Consider the following 20,632-nt stretch of genomic DNA (forward strand, 5'->3'; position numbering starts at 1 on the left):
GCGGGCGAGGCTGGGAGACCGTTTGCTTGGGGGTTTGACCTCTCCGCTCTAATGTGGGTCCGGGTCACCAACTGTCGGAGTTTGGAGTTGGGTCGGCTGAAATCCTGCCCGCTTAACACTTTTTCTTGAACCCTAGGTATTTCTTTTCTAAGAAGCCTAAAGGAAATCCTGAGGCTTCAGCCGCCATCCTCTGTTCTTCTTGAGCACATTCCTTCCCAGGAGCGCACAAAGAAACCTGGTTTAGGGTGCTTTCTCGTCGCGCATTGGGGTGTGGGACTCCATTTCCCAGGAGGCACCGCGAACAAACGCCCAGACTCTGCTTCCCAGAGTTCCTCGGGTTTCGGCCCTGCTAGGCTGTCTCGCCTCCGGGGTTGGAGACATCGGGGCCAAGATGGCTACAGGAACGGGTAGTAAGTATCTGGGCTGCTTTTGCGTGGAAGGCGTTTGTAGAGCGGAGGCCAGGCGCCAGATTTTCTGCCACACGCTTAGGGAGTAGGAGCAATGATTTGCCTGAGAGCCCAGGGTCTTCAGAGACCTTTGCTCGACAGTGTCGTGAAGGCCAACGGTTAGGGGCCTAGCCGTGTTGAATCTTGTGTCTCAGGGAGGCCGCGGAGATTTGAGAGAAGCAGCTCAGCGAATCCTTGTGTGTTTGGGAGCTCTGTGGGGTGAGAGATAAAGGTGCTCTAGAGACTCGGACACGCGGGTGAAGAAACGCTGTGGGCCATACGGAGTGGCCGGCATTCATTTTCTGACTAACGTTTGTGAGGCCCGGTATTTTAACCGTGAGCTTTTTGTGCCATTGGGGAAATTGCGTTTCATGCATCTCAGCCATTTTCGTGTGTTTCATGGATCGAAGAGGTCTTTTAAGCCCGACAGCTAAAGGGAAGTGGAATTACTGAGAGAAGTAAACAAGTTTTTGCGAAGGAGGCGGGGCAGTAGGGGCGGGGTAGGGGGGTGGCGCTCGGAATCGTGGGAAATAAGCCCTTGCGTTCAAACTGGAATAACGTATTCTTAAAACTGGGCGTTTTGGGAGAAGTACCTTAAATATAAGGCGGTTCTCCCAAACTGAAGGGAAACTGACATTCCCCCCACGTTTTTTTTTTAAGTAAAGCAGAGTAGACATGGCATTCGAAGAAATAAAATCTTTTGCCAGATAGAGTACAATTCGCATGCAGTGAATAGGGACCGCCTAAGTGGTTGCATTTTACTAGGAAGATGAAAATCAAGATTTGGTGATAGCTCTCTTTGTCCTTAGAAGTTGGTTGTATTGTTTTGTATTAGGCGTCTAGTCCTACCTTTGGGGCTTTTTTTTTTTTTTTTGGTGGGGATGCTCAGTCCTGAGCTAACATCCGATGCCAGTCCTCCTCTTTTTTTTTTTCTTGCTGAGGAAGATTGGCCCTGGGCTAACGTCTGTGCCCATCTTCCTCTACTTTATATGAGACTCCGCCACAGCATGGCTTGACAGCTGGTGGGTTGATGTGCACCCGGGATCTGAACCTGGGAACCCTCAGGCTGCCAAAGCAGAGTGCGCACGCTTAACTGCTGTGCCACTGGGCTGGCCACTTGCCTTGGGGCTTAGAACCACTGTCTTAGTGGTTATTTCTAAGCCTTCTCTCATTTCAGAACACAAGCTGCTGAGTACTGGCCCCACAGAGCCGTGGTCTATCCGAGAGAAGCTGTGTTTAGCGTCTTCTGTCATGAGGAGTGGAGATCAAAATTGGTAAGGTATCTAGGATGTCTCCTTTCATGGGTCTTAGAAACTGTTGGGTATTTTTTTACACTGGTGGATTCCATACTAACCTTTGAGAAGTATTTCTTTTTTAACAGCTTTATTAATTCACGTACCATAAAATTAAGCCAGTATAATCACAGAATTTAGTGTATTCACAGAGTTGTGCAACCGTCATCACAGTCTAATTTTGGAACATTTTCATTATCCCTAAAAGAAACCTCTTACCCCTTAGCAGTCACTCTGCAATCTCCTCTACACCTCCCTAACATCCCTCCCCCCACCCCTAGGCAACCCACTCATCTACTTTCTGTCTCTAGGTTGCCTATTTTGGACATTTCATGTAAATAGAATCATAATTTGTGGCCTTCTATGACTGGCTTCTTTGACTTAGTGTAATGTTTTTCGAGGTTCATCCAAATTGTAGCATGTATCGGTATTTTATTTCTTTTTATGACTAAAATAATCCATTGTATGGGTATGCCACATTTTGTTTATCCACTCATCAGTTAATGAACATTTGGGTTGTTTCCACTTGTTTTGACTATTATAATTAATGCTGCTATGAACATTCGTATATGAGGTTTTGTGCAGATGTATGTTTTCAATTCTTTTGAAAGAGTGGAATTGCTGGGACGTATGGTAACTCTATGTTTAACTTTTTTAAGGAACTGCCAAACTATTTGTAAAGGGGCCCCACTGGTTTACATTCCCACTAGCAGTAAATGAGGGCCCCAATTTCTCTGTGTGCTCCACAACACTTATTGTCTGTCTTTTTGGTTATAGCCATACTAGTGAGTGTGAAATGGTATCTCATTGTGGTTTTGCTTTGCATATTCCTGATGACTAATGTTGAGCATCTTTTCACGTGCTTATTGGCCATTTGTATATCTTCTTTGGAGAAATGTCTGCTCAGATCTTTTGGTTTATTTATCTTTTTATTATTGAGTTTTAAGAATTCTTTCTATATTTTGGACAGAAATCCCTTGTCAGATAGATGATTTGCAAATATTTCTCTTATTTTGTGTGTTGTCTTTTCACTTTCTTGATTGGTATTTTTTACAGCACAAAAGTTTTTAATTTTGATATGTCCAATTTATCTATTTTTTCTTTTGTTGCTTGTGCTTTTGGTGTCATAGTTAAGAAACCATTTACTTCTATATTTTCTTTTAAGAGCTTTATAGTTTTATCTCTACACATTTAGGTCTTTGATCCATTTTGAGTTAATTTTTGTGTATGTTGTAAGGCAGGGGTCTCTTTTGCATTTAGATACCCAGCTGTCTCAGTACCCAGTATTTGTTGAATTGTCTAGGCACTCAATATTTCTTTTTTATTTTGTGAGGAACATCAGCCCTGAGCTAACATGCATGCCAATCCTCCTCTTTTTGCTGAGGAAGACTAGCCCTGAGCTAACATCCATGCCCATCTTCCTCCGCTTTATGTGGGATGCTGCCACAGCATGGCCTGACAAGCGGTGTGTTGGTGTGCGCACTTAACGGCTACGCCACGGGGCGGGTCCCTCAGTATTTCTTTTTAAGTACCAGACAGTAGGACTGTGGTTTCCAATCTTTTTTGCTACCAGGATATACCCCTTTTCTTTTTTGGGGGGAGATGAGGAAGATTGGCCCTCAGCTAACATCTATTGCCAATCTTCCTCTTTTTTCTTAAGGAAGATTGTTGCTGAGCTAGCCTCTGTGCCAGTCTTCCTTTATTTTGTGTGTAGAATGCCCCCACAACGTGGCTTAATGAGCAGTGTGTAGGTCTGTGCCCAGGATCCCAACGGGGAACCCTGACACAGAGTGCGCAAACTTAACCACTATGCCCTTGGGCCGGCCCCGCCCCTTTTCATTTTTAACATTAGTCTTTTTTCCCCTTCAGGATCTAAGGACACTTTAATTGTCTTAAGCCTTATAATTACTTAATATACAAATTTGTGTTTATATGGTATATCTTTACTACTTTAACCATTCAAATGAGTTTACAAAAGCACTATCACTGGTCACACTTAGCATTTCTGCGACTTTATATATTTTTCAAGTAACTTTTCAAAGATGAAACCAGAGTATTCTAGGTAGTAGCTATTATTTTTTGAGGAAGTACTGAGTCATATGGTTCAAAATGATACACAGTGTCTTCCTCCCATCACTGTACCTCATCTCCCCATTGTTAGCAATTTCTTGTGTGTCTCTGGCATTAATTTTGTATACATGAGCAAATATATATTTTCTTTCTCCCTCTCCTTTTTTTTTTTTTTTTGTGAGGAAGATCAGCCCTGAGCTAACATCCATGCTAATCCTCCTCTTTTTGCTGAGGAAGACCGGCTCTGAGCTAACATCTATTGCCAATCCTCCTCCTTTTTTTCCCCAAAGCTCCAGTAGATAGTTGTATGTTATAGTTGCACAGCCTTCTAGTTGCTGTATGTGGGACGCGGCCTCAGCATGGCTGGAGAAGTGGTGCGTCGGTGCACGCCCGGGATCCGAACCCGGGCCACCACCAGCGGAGCGCACGCACTTAACCACTAAGCCATGGGGCCGGCCCTCTCCCTCTCCTTTTTAAACACAAATGATTATATACTGTACATACTGTTCTTTACCTTGCTGCTGCTGCTTCTCTTTTTTTCTTTAACTTAGTACTAAATCTTATAGATCATTGCATATCTGTATATGAAGTTGTATGCCATACCTATTTTTTTAGCAGCTGCATGTTTTAGGAATATACCATAGTTTATTTAACTGATACTCTATTGGTGGACGTTTGTTAATACAAATATAACCTTGCATAGTTATGTATAAATTATATCTAAGATAAACTGAAAAATAGAATTATTGGGTCAAAGAATATATGAGTTTATAAAATTTTTTTTTTTTTTTTTTTAAAGATTTTATTTATTTTATTTTTTCCCCCCAAAGCCCCAGTGGATAGTTGTGTGTCGTAGCTGCACATCCTTCTAGTTGCTGTATGTGGGACTCGGCCTCAGGATGAACGGAGAAGTGGTGCCTCGATGCGCACCCGGGATCCGAACCCGGGCCGCCAGCATCGCAGCGCGCGCACTTAACCACCAAGCCACAGGGCCGGCCCAATATAAAATTTGATAGATATTTTAAATTGCCCCACTCAGAGATTGTTTCAATTTATACTCCCATTGGTAGTATATCAGAGTACATGTTTTCTATGCCCTGGCTCATAGAATGTGTTGTTAGGTGTTTTGATCTATTATAAAAGATGAGAAATAGTTCTCATATTTTTCATTTGCATTTATCCTATTATGAGTGAGGTCGAATATCTTCCATGTGTTAAAGAGCCACTTGTATTTCCTTTTCTGTAAACTACTTTTTCCTATTCTTCTATTTGATTATTAGTCTTTCTCTTTAATTTGGGGGGTCTCCTTATATATTAGAGAGATTAGCCACTTGTCTGAGCTATGAGATGCATTTTTTTTTTAAACCATTGTGCCATTTGGCTTTGCGTATGGTGATATTTTTACATTAAGACTTGTAAAATATAGTTTATTAATAATTTTCTTTTACAGCTCCTGGATTTGGGGACATAATTAGAAAGTTCTTCCCTAGTCTGAGATTATAAAATAATTCTCCTATGATTTCTCCTAGTACTTTCCTGGTTAAATTTTTTTTTTTTTTGGTGAGGAATATCAGCCCTGAGCTAACATCCATGCTAATCCTCCTCTTTTTGCTGAGGAAGACCAGCCCTGAGCTAACATCTATTGCCAGTCCTCCTCCTTTTTTTTTTCCTCCCAAAGCCCCAGTACATAGTTGTATGTCACAGTTGCACATCTTTCTAGTTGACGTATGTGGGACTCAGCCTTAGCATGGCCAGAGAAGCGGTGCATCGGTCCGCGCCCGGGATCCGAAGCCGGGCCGCCAGCAGTGGAGCGCGCACACTTAACCGCTAAGCCACCAGCTGGACCCTCATGGTTAAATTTTTTTAAACATTTAAATCTTTGGTCCATTTGGGGCTTTTCTTGGTATAAGGTGTAAATTATGGATCAAACTTTAGTTTTTGCTGATAGCTATCCGTATAACAATGTTAAAGTAAACTACTTTTTATAAAGGAAAAGAGCTCTGTGATACCATTATCTCACACAAAATTTAAAAACTTTTTTCTTTTTAGCTCTTTTTTTTTTTTTTTGTGAGAAAGATCCACCCTGAGCTAACATCTGCCAATCCTCCTGTTTTTTTGCTGAGGAAGACTGGCCCTGGGCTAACCTGCATGCCCATCTTCCTCTACTTTACATGGGACGCCGCCACAGCATGGCTTGACAAGTGGTGCCTGGGTGCGCACCTGGGATCCGAACCCACAAACCCCTGGCTGCCGCAGGGGAGTGCGCGCACTTAACCGCTTGTGCCAGTGGGCCGGCCCCCAAACTTTTTTCTTTTTAAAATTATGAAATATTTCAACCACATAGAGAAGTGTGGAGAGTAATATAGAGTGCCCATGTACCTAGTACTTGGACTTAACAAATCTTAATATTTTGTCATGTTTCCCTCAGATTTTTTTAAAGAAATAAACATAGACCCAGTTGAAGCCCCTTTACACTCTTCCTTGATCCTGTCACAGTCCAACTGTTTTCATTTTTGTCTATTTCTTTCTTTGTCTTTATACCTACAACTTTTTTAAAGGTTGTGTGATTGCATCATGGCAGAAAATTGTGTCATCTTTTTTCAGTTAATATTATGTTATAAATATATTCCATATCACCACATATATTTCATAATTATTTTTATGAACTGTTTAATATTTCATAGAGTTGAAGTGCCATAAGTTAAACATCCTCTTGCAGATGTTTAGGAAAAACCTAACTGTTCATCAGTCTGATCAAATCTACATGGTGCTTTCTTCTTGGTGCTTGCTCTTTTGTTAAATTATTTCCTTATATTACATTCCTAGGAGCTGTATTAGTGGATCAAAGGGTAAGTTTTTTGGGTCTGGAACATATTACAAATTGCTTTTCAAAAGGCAAGTCTTTTCTAAAAGAACTAAAATCAACATAAAAATATTTTCCAAAATGAACAGAAATGATAGTTTACTTGATTCTAGTACCTTCACTTCACCCAGGAAATATATCACCTAGGAGAACTGTTTAGCAATGACTCTTTCCCTCTAAATGACTTTTAAGTGGTTGTGTCATTTTCCTTAGTCACATATTTCAGAATACTTCCCAATGGCAGTGTTTTCTTCCAAAGTTTGTACTCTAAACCTTGAACTCTCAGCATGCCTTCCATCTTTTTTTTCTATTTGTTTTGTAAGAAGGCTTTTCTCATTTTGCAGGGTATCAGTTAGCAGAGCAATCAAGCCTTTTGCAGAACCTGGCCGCCCTCCAGATTGGTTCTCTCAAAAAGTAAGTTCCCTGTACTGCTGACATGGCCATGGATTTTGTGTTCCTATAAAAATTCTAAGGTGATTCGGATGTGTAATCAGGGTTAGGATTGTGTAGTCAGGTTCTTAGCTGTATTGATGTTTATTTTGGCTATATAATGAGAATTAAAGTCCATCTATTAATTTACAGAAATCTAAAAAAGTTACAGAAATAAAAAAAATAATCATCTTTGTCAAGAAAAAAAAAGTAAGTTCCCAAACAAATCCTCCTTTTTTTGGGGGGGAAGGAAGAGTGGCCCTGAGCTAACATCTGTTGCCAATCTTCCTCTTTTTGCTGAGGAACATTAGCCCTGAGCTAACATCCTCGCCTGTCTTCCCCCAGTTGGCATATGGGATGCCGCCACAGCATGGCTGGAGGAGTGGTGCATAGGTCTGTGCCCAGGATCCGAACCTGCGAACACTGGGCCACCAAAGCTGAACGTGCGAACTTAACCACTACACCATCAGGCCGGCCCCGAAACAAGTCCTCTTTTAGAGCAGTCTTTGAGATGTGAAGTGGGTTCCCTTCCTGCCCTTTAATCACAAAGCTTTTATACCATGAATAGGGAGAATAGTTGAGAATACTTTTTCCTTTTTCCCACTGTTTGCCAATCCATCCCTGTATGCTTGTATTGCAAACTGTTCTTGTCAGTGTAGCATAACAGTTAAGAGCCCACGCTTGGGGGTTAGATAGATTTGGGTTTAATATGACTCTACTTAAAAACTTTGGACAATGATCCTCAGTTTTCTCAGTTTATCCCTATTGTAAAATAGAAATAAACTTTGCTTCAGGATTGTTATAAAGGTTAGTTGTGGTAATACCTATAAAGCATTTAGCACAGTGCCTTGCATATGGTGACTACTCAGTAGATACTAGCTATAAATATTGGCTATTAGGTTGTCTTTCCCCAAATACACAAACTCCAAGTGAGAAAACTTTCTTTTCTGTGTCCTGGTATTGATTATTTTGAACTGATTTGATTGCACAGTAATTTGTCCTCTTAGAAACCACTCATATCTTAGATATAGCTCCCCTTTCTAAACCTGGGTCTAATATGTTGAAACTTTGAAAGTTCATTCCTTTCCAGGTTTGCTCATCATATTTGCTTTTTTTTTTCATAGCATTGTGCTTCCCAGTACTCAGAGCTTCTAGAGACTACCGAGACCCCAAAGTGAGTATAGAGCCAGGCACTTAAGCCAAATCTTTTAAGTGGAGAGTGTTTACTGAGGAAGTCTGATTTGTATCTATTTATATAACTGGGTGATAAAAGTATAGCAGGAGTTATCCATGGTTAGGTGGTGGAGAAGGCTCAAAGAAAGCAAGTGGGAGTGAGAACAAATGTTCCTTTATTCAAATGGTTGTGTCTTGTATTTTTTTTTTTTTTTTTTTTAATTTTCCACAGACGGAAACGAGGTGAAAAGGGAGAAGTGGTGGAAACTGTTGAAGATGTCATTGTTCGGAAACTGACTGCTGAACGAGTTGAGGAACTAAAGAAAGTGATAAAGGAAACCCAGGAAAAATATAGGTACTTATTAGAGAGAATGCCAAATGGTTGGAAGAGACAAAAGGGGCTGACTTCTGATACTTGTCAGAATTTTTTAAATAGCAGATTAAAAAAACCCAGTCTCCTTACCTCTCTTTCTTCCTACAGACGACTGAAAAGAGATGCAGAACTAATTCAAGCTGGGCACATGGACAGCAGACTGGATGAGCTTTGCAATGACATTGCGATGTGGGTTATATTATATTGTTCTTCCATCTACACTCCTTTCTTTCTTTTTACTCCCTTTCCTCAAGTAATCTGGCTTGTTTCCTTCATCTGCCATCCCTTTAGACTTGAGAGATTCTAGAAGGGGAAAGCTGCAGAGTGGCCTGGTAGCTGGGAGGGGGGAGTGAGTCCTGGAAGGTAATGTGATGGAACATTTCAATGTGAGAACATAACTTAGTTCTAACTTAAAAGCGGTTCTAGTTTGCCTGGGTAAAGAATTTTGTAGTTAGGCAGTACACTCAAAATTCCCTGTTTTGCTGATGAGGATTCCTTTTTAGGCCTTTCCTTCAGAAAGTGCTAGCCTGGCGAAAAATTTCCTTGTGAGGGCACTATGAGGAGGACCTAGAGCTGGTTAGGATCTAACCATGAATTCCCTCTTCAGGAAAAAGAAATTGGAGGAGGAGGAGGCTGAAGTAAAGAGGAAGGCTACAGATGCTGCCTATCAGGGTAAGCTGAACCTAGTGACTGTTTAGCAATTGACTATATAGTAAGTACTGTATGCTAATGACAGTTGAAGACTATTTTGTAACATAGAATTTACTGATTTCCAGTTTACTTGCACACTATTCTCTGTCATCTTCTCTTTTATCAGAATGAAAATATCCCTTTTTGTCCAGGAAGAAACTCTTAGAAAATTAGCTCTGTTCAGATCTTGCTAGACCTTGTGTCCTTTTAGGACAAAAGGCTTGGTAATAAGACACTGAACATAATTAAGATTTTAGAAGTCAAAAGCTTGTAAAAAGGTTGAGAATAGCTCAGTCATTGGATAAGGGGAGGAACTTAAGCATTTATAACTCTAGGAATGTGTGCTTTGAGCCAATGAGGTCTTTTTCTCTTGTTAAAAGCAGAATCCTAATAAGTTGTTGAAGAGGATATTGAGGGATATTTCAACCACTTTCCTACTCCAAGGACCTTTGGGATAGTTAAATAGTTAAAGTGAATTTGCTTAGTGTAAGAAGTGCTCTTAGGAAAAGTCAGGTTAAAAAGTTACCTGTCTCTCAGAAGTGTTAAAGAAAGTTTTCTAATGCACACTCATAATGCTGCTTTAGTAAAGCAACATCTTTATTTGTCCTTTACTAGATAATAGCAGAGTAGCGTCTAGTTTCATTTATTTAATCTTGAAGACTTAGAAATTGTTCTCTTTTATGTTCTAGCTCGTCAAGCAGTAAAAACACCCCCTCGGAGGTTACCCACTGTGATGGTTCGCTCTCCTATAGATTCTGCCTCCCCAGGAGGTGATTATCCACTTGGGGACTTGACTACAACCACTATGGAAGAGGCCACCTCTGGGGTGAGTATATTTCCATCCGCGGGAATTAATCAGCAAAGGGGCAATAAGCCAGCAGAAAGCTGAGTGATGGGAAACCACTTTTGGCCTAGAGGCAACTTCCTTTCTTGGTCTGAATGTTAAAGACTTAATTTGCCATGTTCTATGCTCAAAGACAAGGATGGACATAAAAACACTGAAGTTTTTGATCTTTCGAGAGATAGATAAAAGACTGTGTAAAGGAATTGTTTGTACGTGCACTAGCCTCATGAAATTCCTGGTGAAATAAGGGGCAGTTTCCTTGCAAATATAATATTGGTAGTGGGTAAGGAGTTTGTAAAAGGCAGGTTGGGTGGAAGGTTGGCTCATTGTGAGTTTGAATGGGTGGAAGAGAAAAAATTGTGGAGAAGGAAGGTGTGGCTGAGAGCAAGAGGGGTAGAGAGGGTTTCTGGGCAATTCCATTCAGGACTAATAAAGTAATAGTTAGACACACTAACCATCCAGATTAGTAGGGAACCTTCCAGAGTTTGAGAAGTCAGATAAAGGTTCTCTGTTGTCTCTTAGGTAACCCCTGGGACTTTGCCGAGTACCCCAGTCACCTCGTTTCCTGGAATTCCTGACACCCTTCCTCCAGGCTCTGCACCCTTAGAAGCCCCCATGACCCCAGTAACAGATGATTCACCCCAGAAAAAGATGCTTGGACAGAAAGCAACTCCACCCCCCTCCCCTCTGCTGTCAGAGCTCTTGAAGAAGGGCAGCCTCCTGCCTACTAGCCCCAGACTGGTATGGAGACTTCTGTGGGTGTTTGAGAGCTGTGGTGATTTAGTATTTTGGAAGGGAGTGCCTGGGACCTAAAATATGACATGGAAAAAAAAACAGTTCAAAAGAGGAAGAGATCTCCTAGTTAAATGTTAATTAAAACGAAAATTTAAAAAAACTAAAAATTAAAAACTAAACCCAAAAACCAGTAAGTTGATAGTATCCTTGGGCCTTGAGATATCTGAAACCACAATTATTGTGGTTCTCTTCTCCAGAGAACTCTTGTCAAATAAATTTTGAAAATTAGAGTTTCCCTTGGGTCTGAAATTATTCTCTTTGGATATTAACTTCTAGTTTCATGAAGTTTGGTCAACTGCTGGAGCTTTTTTGGGAAGTGTTAGTAAAGGAAAGCTTGAGTGTAGCCTTCACCTCTATTCTTCCTTGGTAGGTCAGTGAGAGTGAAATGGCTGTGGCTTCTGGCCACCTGAACAATACAGGTGTCCTCCTGGAGGTAGGCGGGGTCCTTCCAATGATACATGGTGGGGAGATGCAGCAAACAGCCAACACTGTTGCAGCCTCCCCTGCTGCCTCAGGTAAGACACCACTTTTCTCTTATCGACTTTACTTCAGAGGTGTTGAACTTGGCATTGGCTGCTCTTGGTTTCTAGCCTTTGTTACTAAGCAACTGTCAATCCTACATTTAAGGCCCAACCTTGGAGCTCCTTATCTGTTAAACCACGTAGTGTCCCAGATTGTAAATCCATTCCATCTTCAAAATATTGATAGCTCTGGAAGACCACAGCATAGATATCGATGAGAGGAATAGTGAAGTTAATAGTGAAGCTTTGTCTCTGGGGCTTGTAAAATCATGGAAGAGTGCTAGAGAGATCTGAGATTATAGAATAGGGGAATGCGATTCGGAACCAGAGAACTGGACTTTAGTGTCAGGCCTGCTGCACACTGGTTTTGTGACCTTGCATGGGTAACTTAACTCTTGAGCCTGTTTTGTCTTGTATTAATTGCAATGTATATACTTCACAAGGATGTAGTAAGAATTAAGGTAGAAAATGCAAAGCAAAAAAAAAAAGAAAAAGCTTTACAGTATACCAGACAAACATTAGGTATTGGTATTGGAATGGGGTTGAATTTGGGTGGTTTATAGCATGCTTAACTTCAGCATAAGTGACAGATTTATTCATACCAGTTTTTTGTGTGGGGTTCTTTTTGTTGTTGTTATTGTTTAATTTTCTTCTGAGGAAAAATTAGTACCCGTTTTTCATATACATTGTGTGGTCTAGTGTTTTGGGTCATTCCTAAGTGGGCAGATTTTAAGTAAGGTTGGAGAAAGTAAAAATACAGATAATGAGCTTATTCAACAGAGGAATTGCTTTCATCCTTCAAAACTAAAAATTTTCTTGGTTGAGTCTTAAAGTGGCTATTGCTTCTTGTTCATGTGCTTTCTTCTTACCTCATTTTGTGTACCTCTTTGTCTGTTAGGTGCTCCCACTCTTTCCCGGCTTTTAGAAGCTGGTCCTACACAGTTCACCACACCTCTTGCTTCCTTCACTACTGTTGCCAGTGAACCTCCAGTTAAACTTGTGCCACCCCCTGTAGAGTCTGTGTCCCAGGCTACCATTGTCATGATGCCTGCGCTGCCAGCACCATCTTCTACTCCGGCTGTCTCCACTCCTGAGAGTGTAGCTCCAGGTGCGTCCCTGACCCACGCCCTGAGCAGCCACTAGGTCCAAAATTTCATCCTGAGCTTCAGTTAGAGAAAGGTCACCAAGAGCATCAGCTCCAGTTCAGATGCTTCTGTTCTGTTCTTCATGGAAATATGCCATCTTTATCCTTAGAAAAACAAGGTTGTGAGAAGAGGTGGGTGGGCATTTATGTGTTGGGGCAAAAGGCTAAGTACACATATGAGCGGGCTTGAGAATGTGTTCTCACCTTACTTTCTAGAGAAAACTGGGGAGAAGAAAACATAGGCAGATGTAAGATAACTTTTTCTGGCTTAAATGTGTGGGTTCTTGACATCTGTCTACAGCCTTGGCCTGACCTCCAGGTGGTCACTTGGTACCAAATAAGCTTCTGAGATGTTTTTCTCTTCCTGTTATTCAGTGAGTCAGCCTGACACCTGTGTTCCCATGGAGGCTGTGGGGGATCCACATACTGTGACTGTTTCAATGGATAGCAGTGAAATCTCCATGATCATCAATTCTATCAAAGAAGAGTGTTTCCGATCAGGAGTAGCAGAGGCCTCTGGAGGATCAAAGGCTCCCAGCATAGATGGGAAGGAAGATTTAGATCTGGCTGAGAAGATGGATATTGCTGTGTCTTACACAGGTGAAGAGCTGGACTTTGAGACTGTTGGAGACATCATTGCCATCATTGAAGACAAGGTAACTATTCAGGAAAGCCTAAAAGAATCTCTCATGGGTCCTGCATAGGCTTCTCTCCTCAGCCTCTCCTTGCTTCTCATAGTAAGAATTATTAAAACAAACAACTCTCCTGCTTCTGCCTATCTCCATCTCTGTAGTTTGAAAGCCATTTGGTGCTGACATAGTAGTCATCTCCCCAGCCATCCTTATGTTACTAGTTTGCACAGGACAGGTGCCTGTCCATTGGTTGCTTCTACTACATGGAGAAGATGGAGAGAGAAGCTGCAGATTCAGGCCATCTCACTTGGTGCTAACAGAATTGAGGGACTTGGGCTTCTTTCTGTGACTTCAACAATGTATGTATTATGGGACAGGTAGATGATCATCCTGAAGTGCTGGATGTGGCAGCAGTGGAAGCGGCACTTTCATTCTGTGAAGAGAATGATGATCCCCAGTCCCTGCCTGGCCCCTGGGAGCACCCTATGCAGCAGGAGCGGGACAAGCCAGTACCTCTCCCTGCACCAGAGATGACGGTCAAGCAAGAGAGGCTGGAATTTGAGGAAACAGAAAACAAGGGAATTCATGAACTGGTGGACATCAGGGAGCCCAGTGTTGAGATCAAAATGGAACCTGCAGAACAAGAGCAAGGCATTTCAGGGGCTGAAATAGTAGCTGGAGTTGTTCCAGCCACAAGTATGGAGCCACCAGAACTCAGGAGTCAGGACTTAGACGAGGAACCCGGAAGTGCTGCAACTGGAGAGATTGCGGAAGCAGATGTTTCCATTGGGAAAGGCGATGAGACTCCACTTACGGCTGTGAAGACAGAGGTATTTAAGATCAGGGGCTGGAAGGATGGAGGGTTATACCTTGGGTAAGAAGTGACAGTTTAGTTTACTTCGGTTTTCCTGTTTCATTCCTGGATTCTGACATGTTTGATGTGTCCAAAGCCCATAGGTGTGATCAGTGCTATATATACTTATCGTATTCCTATTAAGGTGACCATTAGAATCATATTAAATGGGTAGGACTTAGAATTTCTTCTATAGTCTCATTATCATTGAAGAATAAAATTGTGTAACCTGTAGTGATTTACCACTACTTAGGGTATTTGTTCTTTTTGCTCTTCAGGCATCCCCTGAAAGCATGTTGTCTCCATCCCATGGCTCAAATCCCATCGAAGATCCTTTAGAGGGAGAAACTCAGCACAAGTTTGAAATGTCAGGTAAATAATGCCAGGAAATCTGTACTCTGTAACTAACTTGAAATCATTTGCTTTGGCTTCTGAGGGATTGTGGGTTGTGGGCAAGTAGAGGAGGTAGAATAGGTCAGCATGGAAAGGAGAGCTGCAGGGGATTATTGTCCATAGGAAGGGGAAGGCTAAGGTGGAAAAATCTTCAGGTAGTCTTTCTCTCCTCTGCAGACTCATTGAAAGAAGAATCAGGGACTATTTTTGGAAGCCAGATAAAGGTATTTCAGACTTTTCTTTATTCCTCTTGCCATATTAACAGATTCCCCTATAACACTATCTTTTTAATGAATTTCAGTAAACTCCCATCTTTATTCTCTGAGATGAGACTGGTTAAGGAGTTGCGTGGGGAAAAGCTGCAGTGGACAGTCAGGCATAGGGGGAGTACTATGGCAACATGTGCTTGCCATCTGAAAGAGTGTGTGAACATCACACAGACCTTTCTTTGCATATAATGCACAAAGAAGCTTTGATACATCCAGAGTGATTTGGAGTGTATAGGGATACCAGAGCCAGCAAAAAGATATAAGAAATCAGATTATTAATTACACTATCCAGAGAAAATCATCCAGAGTTGTCTTTTTAGAATTACTAAAGCAGTAGTAATAAACAGAATTAAATAATGTGATGTGAGCTTGCTCCATCAGATGAGACTCAAAATAAAACTATTTTTGATAACTTTGTACCCAGGGTCAGAGTTCCTCTCAAGAGCAAGGGGAAAGAAGGAACGCCTCTTAGCTTAGTCTTAAGTAAGTAGCTTTTTTTTTCTTCCTTTTAAAAAGATCCTGGGTCTTATTCTTTGTCCAGGTTCTAAATTACTTGATCAGTCAGTATCTGTAAGTAGATGTTAGTATAAGTGATAGAGGGCTCAGTCAGGAAACAGCGTGAGGCCATTTTATAGAACTGATCTAACCCAAAGACAGATGATGTTTAATGATGCTTTGCTGGATAGCTTTGTTTGCATTTGTTGACTGGAGCACACTGTGTCTAAGGATGCCCCAGGTGAGGATGATGAGGAAGATGGAGTCAGTGAAGCCGCCAGCCTAGAGGAGCCTAAGGAAGAAGATCAAGGAGAAGGCTATTTGTCGGAAATGGATAATGAACCCCCTGTGAGCGAGAGTGATGATGGCTTTAGCATACACAATGCTACGCTGCAGTCCCACACACTGGCAGACTCCATCCCTAGCAGCCCTGCTTCTTCACAGTTGTGAGTATCTGAGATTCTTTCTTTGAGGTCAAGGCAGTGAAGGTGAGAAGTAGGAGAGGATCTTTTATTTAATCTTACTTTTTCATCTTCCCTTTCTTGGCCTGGAACAAATAGTTGACAAGAAATAATTAGGGCTTTTTTTTTTTTTTTTTTGACTTATGCCTAGTGGGACTCCTATATTTCTTTTATTTCAGCTCTGTCTGTAGTGAGGATCAGGAAGCTATTCAGGCACAGAAAATCTGGAAGAAAGCTATCATGCTTGTATGGAGAGCTGCAGCTAATCATAGGTGAGTGAGCTTTACCAATCAGTAGGAACATTTTCTTCTGCTCTTCCTCATTGTTGGTGACTTAAAAAAAGTCTGAGTAGACTTATTCGGGACTGGTGGCATTGGCTTTTACAACTTGCAGCTATTTAGATCAAGTTCCCTTACCTGTGCTTCTGGAGGTTAAGTCAGTAATTGCACCTTATTCTTTTTGGACAGGTATGCCAATGTCTTCCTGCAGCCTGTTACAGATGATATAGCACCTGGCTACCACAGCATTGTACAGAGGTAAGCCATGATCCATTCAGCATGCTGACTTGCCTGAATTGTAAGTTGTCCAGGCTTAGTGGATTTTTGCTTTAGACAGTAGGTTTAAAGCAGATGTTTTTGATGTGAGTAAGGGTGACCAAGTGCTAAACTGATCATTTCAGTGGCTAGATCACCAATGATAGTCTAAAAGAATTAACTTCCTTTATTACCTTTCTCAATGCTTAATTTGTAGACTGACTTTGGTTTTTGGGTTAAGTGCATGTTTGGGGGTGAGGGGTTGGCATTTGAGTCCTGGCAGCTGAGACTTAAAGTATATATGAGAAGGTATATATGGTAATAATATATTCAGGGATCTAGTTGAGTCCTCTTCCCCTCTCTGCACCATTTACCCCTGTTCTTTCTTTTAGGCCTATGGATTTGTCAACTATTAAGAAAAACATTGAAAATGGACTGATCCGCAGCACAGCTGAATTTCAGCGTGACATTATGCTGATGTTCCAGAATGCTGTAATGTATAATAGCTCGGACCATGATGTCTATCACATGGCAGTAGAAATGCAGCGAGATGTCTTGGAGCAGATCCAGGTACTCTGAGGATCCTTATTGTTTTAGCAAGGATGAAATGAAAATACTCAAGAGAAGGATTCATAACGATGTTACTTAAGAAGGGGTGCTGTGACTTTTATTTGAAATAGCCATCAGGAACATATTTAGGAACATAAAATTTTGCTGCTCTTGCTGGATTCATGTTGGTTTGGTAAAAGTTGTGAGAGAATACAGTCATGCATTGCCTACAGTCATGCATTGCCTACAGTCATGCATTGCTTAATGAGGGGGATACATTCTGAGAAATGTGTTGTTAGGCGATTTTGTTGTGCAAATATCATAGAGTGTACTTACGCAAACCTAGATGGTATAGCCAGCCACACATCTTGACTATATGGTACTAATCTTAATGGGACCACTGTCATATATGCAGTCCGTCATTGACCAAAACATTTTGTGGCTCATGACTGTCTTCTACCTTTCTTGGGTAATAGCTTCAGTTTTCTGGAGTTTTTAAATAAAATTTTTATAAAATGCTGAATATATATTTTTTAATTACAGTAAGTATATACATAGCAGACAAGCATCAAATAGAGTTTCTTCTCCCTTTTCATCACAGATACTTGTGTCCTGTAGTTGGATTGACAGGCGCCCTTTGGGATATTGAACTTGAAGGGATGTTGTCTATATCTGCAGTCTGCCAAATTACTTAAATTGCTTAATGATTTTTGGTTCATCTAATTTTATTCTTTCTCATTGTTAGAGCAGAGAGATTTTGGTCCTATATTATAGCAAAAAAAGTTAGAGCCATTTGGCATTTTCAGATCCTTGTAACATGCACAGCAAGAATTAAAACCTAATATGCCAAACTTCTAATCAGTCAATATGTATTTGAATGCTATTTGCAGAAGGATACTATACAAAGTCCTGTTTACAAAGCCCAGATTGTCTTAATTCTTTCTTGCTGGATCAGGTCTCTAGGGCCAACGCTATTTCTTCTCCCTACAGCAATTCCTGGCCACACAGTTGATTATGCAAACATCTGAGTCTGGGATCAGTGCTAAAAGTCTTCGAGGGAGAGATTCTACCCGCAAACAGGATGCTTCAGAGAAGGTGAGGAGACCCAGAAAGGGCCTGTGTGCTAGTGGTCCAGTGCTAGAAGTCTGAAGCATCCAAGGACCCTTGTGTTACTACTTGGTACTGCTGGGCTTCTATATTCCAATGGTGTACAAACATAAATCTTAGAATGGTGGTTGTTTGCTCCCATCCAAACATTGAAGAAACCTGCTGTGACTGGAAGGCCCAGTCACATGGGAGAAATTGTGAGCTGAGTGAGTGAATTATTAATTCCTCTGAGAGAGTGCTCGCAAGGTGGGGAAAATGAGTTAGGTTGCAGCAGTTGGGGACCATCAGTTCCTGTTCCAGAGGCATAATGGCCAGATTGCTTTTGGATCTCTTTCCTCTTGTTCTTGAGTTTTTAAATTTTGTCTTTGTGTGTGTGGTGCTTGTGTCTCTGTCCTGAGGTTTGGGGTGCTTGCGGCTGAGAGTTTCCGTGGAACCTGATCAGTGTTTGTTTGTCCTCTAACAGGACAGTGTCCCCATGGGCTCTCCTGCCTTCCTTCTCTCTCTCTTTGTAAGTATTGAATGGCTGCAAGGGGTGGTGTTGCCCCAAAGATTCTCAGCTCCTGCTGGGGGTGGGTGGCAGAGGGAAATCGAACATGCAGACTGTGGCAGTGTCTTGAATTCTGTTTATTCAGATCGTGGAATAAGAAACTGTGTCGTCTTCTGCATTCTTGTCTTTCTGCATGTGTGTGTGTGGGGGCTGGGTAGGAACTGTTTATGAGTTCACTGGGCTGAAATGAGGTATTCTTGGTAAGGATCTAGGATGCACCCACTCCTCATTTCTTGACTCCACCTTTTGCCAATTCTTTTCTTACAAATAGAAGATTGCTCAGAGCAGCAGCTGCTAGCTGGCTTTTAAAAAAGTGTGCCTCATACCGCCAGATACTCAGCACACAGTTTTTTTCTTTTTCCCTAATATTAAGTTGTAAGACTGAAGCCTGAATCACAAATTTAAGATAAAGATCTCAGTAACAATGACCACTGCATACAGTAGTGGCTGGTGGAATTAGAGATAAGCTTAATAAAGCTAGCCTAAAGACTTCTATTCTTTTCCTCCGTGAATTGAACGACCTCTGACTCTGTATTGTTCATTATGGGGCACTCAAGCATGATGTAATGGAAGGGCATCAGGCTAGAAAACTACATGGTCTTAAATTCACTGGATTATCTCTTGGAGCCTTGTTTTCCTCATCTGTGTGATGGAGCTAATATAATGAGGTACCTGTCCAGCCTACCTCACAGGGATGTTGTGAGGATAAAATGAGATACTAGATATGGAAATGGCTTGAAAAAAATTAAACTGTTACACAAATGCAAGGGGGTATTTTTATTCTTACTGTTGTCTCAAAGGCAACTTGTGTTCATGAGCTCTAAAAATTTTAGAGCCCTTGCATGTTAGAAATGTAAAAATGGCCTGGCCCAGCAAAAGTGTTCACTAGTTCATCTCACCTACAGGCCTCAGCCTGTACCACAGACAGAACACTATAATCTCCATTCTTTCTTGTTGGCCTGCAACAGTGACTCTGGATCCCCAAGCAATTGGCTGGCTGTTGCAAGGCTGGTTAATAGGATCTTTTATCTATTGAAGACAGCAAAATATTGCACAAGAGGAAGGAGCTGGGCTGCAGGGAGAGAGCAGCAGATGGAAAGAAGCCTTCTGATTGTCCTGATCTCATGGAAAACAACTGTCAGGAGGTGCTAGGGAACTAGTGCCAGGGTCAGTCTGCAGGAAAGGCCTTTCTTATAGGGACCAACAGCTGGACAGGTATGTTAGCCAAGAATCTCACTATCCACTGCCCTTTCTGACTCTCCCACCTTTCTTTTACTTTTCTGTTCCTTTGTACATGATTTGGGGCCTGGGTGGGATGACTAATAGTCATTCTGTGGGACACCCAGGTGAACTCTAGTGCCCTCTCTGGTGGGCAGGAGCAAGATACTTGGTCCTCCTCTTCCTCTCACAAACTACTGCCAGGTGCTTTTTAGCCTACTCTGTGGGAAGACAGATATATGCCCCTCATTTCCTGGATTTTTCTGCTGATTCTCTCCCCTCTCCCCCAAGAAACCAAATCCCCAGCATTCTTGTTGCATCTTCTCTCTTACTTCCTAACCGACTCACTCATGCTCCCTTTCTTTGTCTGCCTATCATTTAGGATGGGGGAACCAGGGGGCGTCGCTGTGCCATTGAAGCGGATATGAAGATGAAAAAGTGAAGCCTCAGAGTACCCTCATTGAGCTGAACCTGAAATAGAAGTAAACAAGATAGAGCTTGGGCTTGTGGGCCTGTTCCAGAAGTGGAAGTTACAGAAGAGGAGGTGCCTGGGCCATGTGACATGAACTGGGAAAATCTCTCTCAGAGAGTTGAAGTAGCACAATTGCCTGTTTTAGGGCAAAAATCATGGGCTGTGTTAATGCCCTAATGTGTAGCTAGCAGATTATAGCTAGTTTGTACTGTCTTGTGAAGTGTACAGACTTTTTAAAAAAACAACCTGTGAAATGTGTGTGTATACAATAAACTCTGAAAGAAAACTCTAGCCTTGGTGTGTTCTTTATGTGTGTGTATGTGTGTAACTTGTGATTTCTTCTGCTTGATAACTGTTTCATCATTTGTGAGAATGACGTTGTTAGAGGGGGAAAATGGTCTTATAATATGAATTGTTCTTCTACAGCTCAGAGAAGGCAAGTAACCAAGATTGAATTTATAAT

General features: G+C 41.6%; 1 protein-coding gene across 5 annotated transcripts; it reads left to right on the top strand.

The window, feature by feature from the left end:
* The first annotated feature begins 88 nt into the window (after positions 1-88).
* On the top strand, positions 89-20,455 carry BRD8 (bromodomain containing 8). Of its 5 annotated transcripts, XM_004420145.2 has the most exons (22): positions 89-410; positions 1,624-1,720; positions 7,016-7,085; positions 8,225-8,274; positions 8,506-8,628; positions 8,755-8,835; positions 9,254-9,318; positions 10,026-10,162; positions 10,703-10,921; positions 11,346-11,490; positions 12,395-12,604; positions 13,016-13,296; positions 13,650-14,102; positions 14,404-14,497; positions 14,696-14,742; positions 15,514-15,728; positions 15,923-16,015; positions 16,211-16,279; positions 16,669-16,846; positions 17,816-17,920; positions 18,396-18,440; positions 20,080-20,455. In XM_004420145.2, exons 1-22 carry the CDS (start codon positions 392-394, stop codon positions 20,137-20,139), a joined length of 2,856 nt encoding a protein of 951 aa, XP_004420202.1. In that variant the 5' UTR covers positions 89-391; the 3' UTR covers positions 20,140-20,455. The 5 variants fall into 5 exon arrangements, with proteins under 5 accessions (XP_004420202.1, XP_014651145.1, XP_087285870.1 ...); XM_014795659.2 differs by lacking the exon at positions 18,396-18,440; XM_087429744.1 differs by lacking the exon at positions 12,395-12,604.
* The last annotated feature ends 177 nt before the right edge of the window (positions 20,456-20,632 follow it).

Source organism: Ceratotherium simum, chromosome 4 (assembly GCF_057802395.1).
Source record: "Ceratotherium simum simum isolate JZ-2026a chromosome 4, ASM5780239v1, whole genome shotgun sequence".
In the NCBI taxonomy this organism is placed as follows: domain Eukaryota; kingdom Metazoa; phylum Chordata; class Mammalia; order Perissodactyla; family Rhinocerotidae; genus Ceratotherium; species Ceratotherium simum.